Source organism: Cupressus sempervirens, chromosome 3 (genome assembly GCF_028749045.1).
Source record: "Cupressus sempervirens isolate cs-2001-9-10 chromosome 3, ASM2874904v1, whole genome shotgun sequence".
NCBI classification, from domain to species: domain Eukaryota; kingdom Viridiplantae; phylum Streptophyta; class Pinopsida; order Cupressales; family Cupressaceae; genus Cupressus; species Cupressus sempervirens.
In genome coordinates this window covers 180,138,137-180,149,189 of record NC_143120.1, presented here as the reverse complement: position 1 = coordinate 180,149,189, position 11,053 = coordinate 180,138,137, and the positions used below count along the sequence as shown (strand labels likewise).

Sequence of the window (11,053 nt, the reverse complement as noted above, 5' to 3'; positions counted from 1 at the left end):
TTACTTGATTCTATACAGTCACAAGCTATTGTGTTTGGTGATTCGAGGATGTCCATGGCCGAGATTGTCAGAAACAGTGGAGATGGGGATGCATCCATCCTTGATACTAACATTGGCATATCAGGTTCATTCCCACTAGAGTCAGGTTCAGTTCAGTTGGGTGTTGTAGCAGATTGTTGTATGCCTGACATGGTGGTGGCCTCTAGTACTGATGGCATAGAGACTAGAGATGTATCAAAGATCATGTGTGATGTTGGTGAGTCGACAGTTGGCATGGTTCCTACTAGTAATACTACTCCCTTGGTGATATCTTCAGAGTTAGTAGTCAGTTCCAACATGGTTAATGATCAATTGCAGTTAGTTTCATCTGGATTACAGTCTGAGCCACTGACTGAGATTGGCGCATTCTATCGGCATTACACTGTGAGGTACGCTCATCAATTTACCTTTGATGACCATGTTGATGAAATTATGATACAGAGATGTACTTTGGTTCCTAGTGCTTATCATCAGTTATGGAATAGTTTGATGCCTCAGGATGAGAGTTGTGATGGGCACGACATGGTGATAGGTCCTACAGTTGATAGCTTGATAATACATGACTTAGAGCAGGAGTTTTGGAGTGATGCTTTAGCAGGTGTTGTTATTGATTCTACTCCTTTGGCGATGACATCTCCTGACTTAGCTAGTGATCAGTCACAGTGGGTTATATCACTTGTTCATATTGCAGGGTATGTACATCAGTTAGCAATTGATCCTTGTGTTGAGGAGTTGATGGTGGGAAAATTTGGTTTGGGTTCCATTTCTTGTTGTTTATCTTGTGATGGCTTTTCACCATCAGGGGTGCATGGGAGTTATGGTTATGAGACAGTGGTTGATGATCTACAGAGTTGTGTTGACTGCACGAGTTGTACAGTGTGTGGATTCTCCATACTTGGTATAGTTTCATTTGAGAGCATTCACCATTGTTACAGAGTTGGATTGTACATTCCGTATAGGCCAGTGGAATGCGTTAATGGTATTTACTGTGTTGGTAGTCCACTTTACTTGGGTTTTGATGTTCTAAGAGTTTGTGTCTCGTGGGTTTCTAACTGTGGAAGTTGTGATTTTGGAGTTTGGTTGAGCTATAATTGTCAGTTTGATTATGGATTCCTCTTGGTCATGTTGCAGAGGATATTGCAAGAGCCTGTGTTAATTGGTAGTAGTATAGTTCATGACTACATTTGGGATCCAGGCGGATTGATTGGTTTATTATTCAGCCATTGCTTGAGGACAAGCAATGTTTGGGAGGGGAGGACTTGTCATGTCCCCTTTTCAAATAATTAAAAAATAATAATCTTTGCTAAGGCAGGCCAGGCCCAAGAAAGTGAAGTTTCGAAAAAAGGGAGTTAATCTTTGGAAACCGTTGGACTAATAAATGAAAATTATTATTAAAATATGTTTCATTAACCTCTCTTGGATGTGAGTTACATTTATGCCCTCTTTTAAGGGGGTTTGGAGGCATTTTGGGCACATTCCAGAACTTGATTTTTGCTCATTTTTTGTTATTCTTCAGAGGCTGCCAAACCTGTGGAGAAGGAGACCCAAGAATGGGAGTTTGCAGGTTTTCAGGAAGGCTAAGGGTGGGAGTTTGAAGCCATTCCATGTGCATGCTCATACAGAGTTTGCCTTTGTGCTGAACAGTGTAGATTTGCGGGTTTTTGGGTGTGGTTTTTTGCATGAGTTTGGTGTTTTCAGTTGAGCATTTCATATCAGATTTGGTTGCTGCTGTATTTCATACTTTAAGCTGTTAAAATAGAGCTGAATATATGTATTGGGACGTGATTAAACTTCTGAGATAGTTTATTAGTGTTTTTGTGGTGTTTTCGGGCATTTTTGTGTTAATTTCGGGAGCCCGATGAGCATAGTTTTTGTCCTACATTTGTGAGCTGTTTTGTAAAGGCTATATAGATCTAGAAATGAAATTTTATAGGCTTTTATGCTGCTCAAATTTCTGTAAAAATGTCTACTTTCAGATTTATTAATAACAGGTGAAGCTGTGAAGCTTTTTGGCACTATTTTCGACATACCCGATTTGGGGTTTCTTAAGAAATTTGGTGGATCTTTGTGATATCAGTTGTTTGATTTTGAAAATCTGATTAGAGGTGTGAAATACCATATCAAATCAGAAAAGGGGACATTTCAGATAATCTATTTTAGATATTGTTATGTATGGTTTGTACATGGTCTAGTGGAGGATTTTGAAGGTTTTGAGTCTATTTTTTGCACCTTTCATTTTTTTAGTCCATAACAAAGGGTTCCTAAAGAAATTTATATCTCAATGAGATACTTTCATTTTACAAATCGTGTCAACTCCTAATTTTGTTGGAAAGTTGTCTATTTTAACTTCCAAGGGTGTAAAATTAGAAAAGAGAAATGCTATTAGTACCTAGTTAGTTTAGTTTCGTTTCGTTTAGTTTATCTTGTGTATCTTAAGTTTCTAAACAATAGATTCATTTGGTCTATTTAGTGTTTAACTTAAATGCTTATAGCCATTTTTAGTGATGACTTTTACACATTCTATATTATCTTAATAATCATTCAATTAGGCCATTAATTTTTTTATACTTTATTAAATTGAAAGAATTCTTTAAAAAAATCTTTCCATGTGGTCTTGAGACTTACAAAAATCTATAAGAGAATTACTTTTTCACCTTTTGGAAAAAATGATTTTTTTTTTGGAGCCCGTTATTAATTTATTGAGCATTTTTCATTTTTGTGAAATTTTAGTATTCTTGCTACCATCTTAGCATTTTGAGAAAATTGCAATCATTTTGAAAGAATCTTGAGAGAATCATAATATAGAAATATCATAATCATACTATGTTTAAAGATTAGTATTACCATTATTACTAAAACATCATTTAATGGGTAAATGGCCAACCATTATTACAAGTTAAAATATTTTATTGTTTCTCTCACATTCCAACTACTCGCTTCTTCTTCTCAACCCTCTAACCAAGTCATTCTCTGATCTCAATTTTTCCACATTTCAATCTCAATCATTGAATCTTTCCACATGGTATTGAGTCTTACAAAAATCTATAAGAGGGGTATATTTTCACCTTTGGAGTTGATGACAAGGAAAAAGCCTATAATAGGCTCAATATTGGATGGAAAGAAGAAAAAAAAAAAAAAAAACTATAGGGAAAATACCAAATATGAACAACACCTTACAGGTTACATGTGTTCATTCATGGCAAGCACATAAGGATGTTGCCTTACCAAACACATGTTTCTTCAAACTGTAGCCCATTCTTGCAAATGGCCATGAAGAGAGTAATGTGCATTCCTCCTACCTGCTCTCCACCACACTTAGGCCACTTCACATGGTGTTCATGCGAGCAAGAGGCATTTTTGCCCAAATAAACTTCCAGAGGTTCTTGTGTGAGTCTGGCTTCCTACAGCAATAACTTTTAAACCAAAAAAACAATGCTACTTCTACTTTTTTTAGAAACCAATAGATATGATATGCATCCCTAATCAATTTGCAGAGTGAACAAAATAAAACCAAAACCAAGTAGTAAGAAAGCACTACAAATATTATTTATTTCATCTGTTCAGGGCCGGATAATAATCTTCTCAATATCTCAGTCCTTCTTCACACAGAAAAGAAAATCTCAAATCATACTCTCCCAAAAGATTTCGGAGAGAATTTATAAACAAAGCCAAACAGTTAAGAACTGGTTTTTGCAACCACCAGACCCGTAAAAGCTTTGTTTAAACCTTTACTAAATTTATAACAAAATATTAAATTAAGCCCTAAAATTAAACACCATCACAATTGCAAACCAAAATTTCCTATGCCCAGCACTTGCTCCTGCAACAGGAGCAAATAAGAAAATTTGGAGAGTTATTAATATTGAAAATTTTACATTTTTGGTTTGTAATCATTAATATTGTTGGAGGAACATTCGTCTTATTATTTCTCTCACATTCCAACTATTCCCTTCTTCTTCTCAACCTCTCTAACCAAGTCAGTCTCCAATCTTGATTTTTCCACTTTTCAATCTCAATCATTGAATCTCTCCACATGGTCTTGAGGCTTATGAAAATCTATAAGAGGAGCACATTTTCAACTTTTGAAGAAAATAAGGAATTTTGGAGAGTTATTAATATTGAGCATTTTTTATTTTTCTAAAATTTTAGCATTCTTGTAACCATCTTAGCATTTCGAGAAAATTGTAATCATTTCAAAAGAATCTTGAGAGCATCATAGTATATTTATATCATAATTGTACTACGTAAAGCCTAGGGAAAGGACTCGTAGTTGAAGGAAAATAGGCTAATCAATAAATTTAAAAAATTAATTACCTTAGCCTAGGATGAGTTTTCATGTGAGGTGGAGCATGGCGATGTAGTCATGCAGTGAGAGGGATTTAGTTTTTTTTTTAATAAATTAGTTAGTTAGGATAAATAGAAGACTTAGGTTTAGAAGAATTTAAGATAATTGAAAAAAATAAATTAATTAAATAATTTATTTAGCATTAGTAGAAATGACTATCAAATAAATAAAATATATATAATTAATTACTCAATCTATTTTAAAGTGAATATACATATGACTAAAAGGATAACACCCGCATTATAGAAAATATGTCTAGATGATAAAATTTGATGCCCCTTTAAGGGTTGGAAAGGGACGATTCTAAAGATATAGGTTACAACGAGAGTAAATAAAAGATATAAGTTTAAACTATGTAATTTTAAGATCTATCATTCATAGATCGATCAATCATATCTTCTTAAAATAAGAAGCACTAAGATGTATTCCCCATTAAAAAATAAAAAATCATAATAGTAAAACATCCACAAAGATTAGAACACTACTACAAATTTTTGACAATGTGTTGTAAAGGAAAGGGTTGAAAGGAACTAAACACTCAATAAATTAATCATAGAACTAGAATAAATTTGTGTGTGTGTGTGTGTGTGTGTGTGTGTGTGTGTGTGTGTGTGTGTGTAATCTCAAAACTAATAGATGTTCAAGCAAAGTAAAAAAAATCTAGAGGCAAAATAAAATAAAAATATCTTCAAAAATTTAGTTAGGTGAAAGAGAAAACAACATTAATTGAAGAGAATATTTTAGTAAGCTTAAACTCAATGAGGTTAAATAAATTTTTTTTAGTGAATTACTTGGAAATACAAAGGGTTCAAACTATTTGGAGAAAATAGACTTGTTATAGTTCATCCCCATGAGAATTGCAAGTGAAGATACTCAAATCTTAATGCCACCTTTCACTAAGAATACCAATTTGGATTCCTTACAAATAAGCTCAAGAAAAGTCCTAAGGTGTGATGAATTTCTTGTTGCCTTCTTCTAGAAATGTTTTTATGTCATTGAAGAATTAGTTGTGATGGTTTGTACTAAAAGAACTCAATTTTACTTTTATCATGTTAATCCCAAATAATGCTTCTCTTGAGTCTTTTATAGAATTTTGAAGAACATCCCTTATTAACACGATATAGAATTGTTTAGAAGTTGAGAAAGAAGAATATAAAAATAGTGCTCTCTTTTCAAAATTCCCAAGAACAAAGTAGCTTAAATTTAAAAGGATCCATCATTGAGCTTATCTACACTAGACACAAATCAATTACTCTTCAATACAAATAAAAAAGAATAATAATCAAGCTTATTATTAGTAAATCTATGATAAAGTAATTAGAAGTTCCTTGTGAAAATGCTAGAACAAGTTGACTTCTATGATAATTAAGAGAATTGATTCTAGAATAAAGTAAAGTTCAAGCTATTTTGCATGGCTTCCTATTGTTTAAATTAAGTTCAAGATCATTTTATGTATATTAAAAAGATTCTCTCAATCATAAAATAAACATCATTTTAAATGAAGTTTATGTTATACTGGGTACTTTAACATTTTATATTTTCATACATTGCTATCGATGGTTGCCCTAGTTTTAGCAATATATGAGATTAATAATACATTTAGTACAATTAATCCACTTTTCTGCACATTCTTTCATGTAGTTTCCAAATCAATTCTTAAATAGGATTAATACTTCCCACACATATTCTTAAATTGGACTAATACTTCCACACATTTGGTTTGGCTAAAAAGAAATTAACTTCATTATATATTCATTTTCTTCATTTCTTTTTCCTTTCTACATTCTCATTTAAGAATTTATTTGACATAATGTTAACATTGACATCTCTTCATATTTGCATAATATATATGCACCCTAATTAGCAGCAAGGAACTTATCAACATCATGGGAGAAGTATAAGGATTTTTCCTCTTAAAAGATTTTATGAGCATGGAATTTTCCTAGCAATGTATTGTTTGCAGCACCAAGACTGGATTAATAAGAACAAATAAAAAATTAAATATTTAAAATTTTCAAAAAAACCTTTTGGCACTCCATGAACCGAAGAAGATATACAATCATGGCATTCCATAAGAAGATAGGCATTTCATAAACAATTCATGTTTTCTTCACTTTTATTCACATTGATAATATTCTTTCAAGTAAGTGGAAAAAAAAAAAAAAACCAAAATTTGAAATCAGACACTGTCAAATTTCTTCAATAATAAGAAGAGTATACATTTCGCAGACATGTCTGCTAGATGATTTCAAACAATAAGATTGACTCTAATGGATGTCTACAGCCAGTACCAAAGCAAGGTCATTTTATCAATTGGTCATCTACCTGCTACAAAAAAGCATTCACATAAAGCAAGAAAACCCTTGAAACCCTTGAAATAGGGATTAAAATCATTGAACCTGGAAAAAAACCTCTCCGCGTTGTTTTATGTCATCAAACACTATCAAACATCTGAGCATGAAGTGTTCAAATTCCAATGTTAACAACAGACGAATGATGAATGGGACGAAACGGACGTCAGGGCAAAACAGAACGGTGGAAACCAAAAACCTAGTAAGGGGAAAGCTGTGAGTGGGATTTGTCAAATCATAGGGAAAGCTATGAAAGCTATGTTGTTAGAAATCTTAAAGAGTAGGGACCTATTTGAGTAACTTAAATAACAACTAACGTATTTGTTTGGTTGTTATAATGCGATTCGAAATGTTGATAACAAAAATCTCAACACAATCTAATCCAGAAGCTAAGCACCATAACTATCATGGATTATGGAAATCTGATCTCCTTAAAACACTACATTTCAACACAGATATAGATAATTGCATCAAGCATGCCAACCTGCATAGCATTGTTAACTTAACCACATAGATCACATGACCTCTAAAAACAAGAGCTGCAGTGCAACGTAGTTTCTGCCAAGTGCACGAAGCGAAGGAAGTAAGGAAGGAGGTGCTAAGAATGAGAAGTATTAAGTGAAGTAGGGAAGAAGACACTAAGAAGAAGTAAATGGCTATTTTACAAGATAGAAACATCAAATTAATTATGTTACATATATGTTTCTCAATGTTTAAATAGTTATGGTTTGATTAATCATGTTGCATAAGTGTTTCTGAATGTTTAAATAGTTATGGTTTAAAATTTCAATCAACTAAAGATACAGACATTCAGAAAAAGGAATGGTACAAATATGTAAATTAGAAGTTTGAATCAGCTAAAGATAGAGACATTTGGAGAAAGAATGGCAGAAATCTGTAAATTAGAAGTTTGAATCAGCTAAAGATAGAGACATTTGGAGAAAGAGTGGCAGAAATCTGTAAATTAGAAATTCGAAGCTAACTATTACTGATCGAGTTTTTGATGACATTAATAGATTTAATATATTATAATTTATTTATTTTTAATAGTGTGCCACAATTTTGACCTACATTTATCATTGTTACACAACTTCTATCCATTCCTTCTAATTCCCAAATGTACACAACGTACTAAATCTTGTGAAGAGATTAAGGGTCATAAGGCTCAAATGAATTTCATGAATTGTTGATTCCTCACTATGATATACAAATAAAGTGAGAAGCAATGGTAAATAATGATTGATTAATATTAGAACTTGCAATACAACAAAGAAATACAATCCGTAGCTTTATAAATGATGCAACTCTTAAACAAAAGATTGGAATTAGGACGAAATAGTAGATTGTCAATCCTGATTAAATTCTAGCAAGTTACAAATACAATAAAGGTCAATAAGAAATTATAAACTATTTAGAAAAAACAATTTTTTATCTAGAAGGACGCAATAATAGAATTCCTTTTAACTATTAGCATGGATATCATGCATTTAATAGTTTATCATTTAAAGCACAGGAAACAAATGCAACTGAGATTTTATATGGAGAGCAACCAGGATTTCTTTCAAATAAGGACTCCTTTCATTTGACATATGTTTGCATGTGGCAGCCCATTCATTGCAGGCTATTGATTATCTATAGCTATTTGATTTCATTGTTGTCTCTTCCTATTCAAAATCATTGTTTTCTCTATAAATGGAAGACATTGAATCGTAATTAATCTTGATTTGTTAAAGACTAATACCACACTACAAAAATGTCTTATGGCAGACAAAGAAATGACTATTTCTGAAAGGGAAGCCAAAAATGTCTTATGACAGACAAAGAAATGACTATTTCTGAAGGGAAAACCAATTTCAGCTGTTGAAATGCAAAATGCATCCCAAAGTTGCATTTCTGGTAACCAAGTGGAAGCATGCATCTTTTGCACGACCCATATAGAGTTCACTATTAAAATGGACTTTTTAGACTTACTTTGACAAAGAGTATAAATGATATGAAACCTATAAAGAAAATCAAATCCCAAGCTTCTCATATAGGCTTCAATTTAAAATATGAGAAAAAATCCAAATGTGAAGTTACAATCATTAGCGAACTCATTGTAAATCCTAGAATCATTCTACATGTATCTTCCAAACAAAAATAGATTAATTAGCTAAAATCAGTAAAGGACCATAAGACAATTTTTACAGAATTAAAACTTGAACTAATCTTAACCTCTTATGATTCAAACCATTTAGGATTGTCTTTCTAATATTATTTAATATTGTTTATTATAAGATTTTCTTTCTACACTTTTAGCTTTTTTCAATAAGCAATTTATTTTAAGCCCTCCTTTTCTCCCATAGCTTGTTTTCAATTCCTAAACAATAGTTGCTCCACTTATTTAGGAAAGACTTTCTTAGAATTAAAAATTTACATGACAACACGTCAGCTACTTAAATTTAAGTAGAAAATATAAAGTCAAATACAATAGTTAAAAGTACCAAAGTTATAAAGTAACATATCAATTGAAATAAAATCTTAAATCAACAACATAGAGCCAAATATGAAAATACAGTATTTATGAAAATACTATACGTGAGTAAATTTATGATTTTTTTTTGTTTTTTAATAATTTTAATTTATTCTTTAAAAAATTTAATAGCTGAATATATTTCCTTAAACAAAGAAAGTTTGTAATAGAAAATTTCAAACAATGCCAGAGTCCTAAGATTAAACAAATTTTAATTTTCTTTATTGATTAGGAAAGAAAACTACATGTGAATTTGGATGTTTCCACAATTTATAATAGTGAATTTGAAATTAAATTATTTAAATGACAATTACAGCTAGTGCACTGCATTCTTCTTGATTCAAGCTTTTGCATATATCAAATGTTTATTATTTAATTTTAAACTAATTTTGAAATATTTTATGTTTTTTGTCAGTTAAGATTTTAATTTTATATAAGAAAATAAAATTATTATTTTTCAAATTTAAAAAATTAAGATTGTAGAACATAAGTTCTTTTGATAGAATAATTTTAAATATTTCAAATTAAAAAAAATAATTTAAATTTATAATAAATCATTTTCAATACATTATATTAATTTCAATATTTCCATTCTTTAAAAAAAATTGTAAAAATCATTCATAAAAAACAAAACTTATTTTACTTACAAAAATATAACATTTCTAACTAAATTATAAAAGAATGCAATAGCTCTCTCCAACATAAAATTTCCACACAAAATATTGAACATATTTTAAACTTTCAAAGTAACTGCTAAAAAAATACGATATAATAAACTGTTACTAAAGGAAAGACATGATAAAAAATAGAGGACAGACAGAATAGTGGACTACTGGAATATATCCCTTCTCATGACAAGCCCACAGCCAAATCTGTATATGAGCTAAGTTATTTAAGTTATTCAAATATGTCCCTGATCTCTGAGAATGGTAACAACAGCCAGAGCATCGTTGTTCAACATACTAAGATTACTTGTATTTTCCTTCACCTCTGAAATCAATGTTGCCGCTGCATTGCTTTCCTTCAAAACAGTTGCACAACTGTTTCGATTACTTTCTACCCCACTCAGCCATGTCTGCACATTTGATATATGTTCCACGAAATTCGCATTTGATAATCGCTCTAATTCTGACACCGAAGCGTCGAAGCGATACATGCTATCTGTCACCTGAGACGAGCAGTATTCAAGACCCAAATATATGGGATTTCTTTTACTCACATCTTCCATGAAATGAGAAACGTGTTTCACTTCTACGCTGCACAAACGGATTGCAATGAGAGAAAGTTGGATTAGATCTGCCTGCAAAGCTCCAGAAGCATTGGAGAGTGATGAAATGCAGAATTGTGGATTTGAGGCATATTTACTGCAGGCCTTGCTGATTAATATTGTACCAGAAGAAGGCTCGGCAGTACAACTTACATGAATACAAAGAATGAAGATGAAGAATACATAAAAGACGAGGCCACTTGTGTAGAACGCCATGCTTAGAATTGGAGTTGGATACGAAACTTTCTTTTGTAGATATTATTCAGCAGCAACGGGCTTTTATATTATATAACACTACCCATTTTGGCTTATATAAAACTAGTTTTTAGCTTTCTGTTCTTCCTCGACGTTTTGCATGTCACTGGATTCTTCTACTTTTATCTTCCCCTGCTCCGCACAAGTCGCAGCCCGTTTATGTAGTGCTAAAATTAGATTTTATGGTTTCTCATTTATTTGCTGTGTGTCATTGTTTCTGTAGACGAATCCTCTGGCTATTACTAGGAGCAGGTACCACTTGCAATTCTCAGCTTAACGGCGGA

At 31.8% G+C, this 11,053-nt stretch overlaps 1 protein-coding gene across 1 annotated transcript; it reads right to left on the bottom strand.

The window, feature by feature from the left end:
* Positions 1–10,148: 10,148 nt before the first annotated feature.
* Positions 10,149–10,730, bottom strand: LOC149565370 (21 kDa protein-like). Its single transcript, XM_089816307.1, has one exon. The coding sequence runs from the start codon at positions 10,728–10,730 to the stop codon at positions 10,149–10,151; it is 582 nt and encodes a 193-aa protein (XP_089672433.1).
* Between the last annotated feature and the right edge of the window lie 323 nt (positions 10,731–11,053).

Excerpts from the sequence above, each read along its gene's own strand:
- LOC149565370 (XM_089816307.1), bottom strand. The coding sequence starts at position 10,730 with ATGGCGTTCTACACAAGTGGCCTCGTCTTTTATGTATTCTTCATCTTC.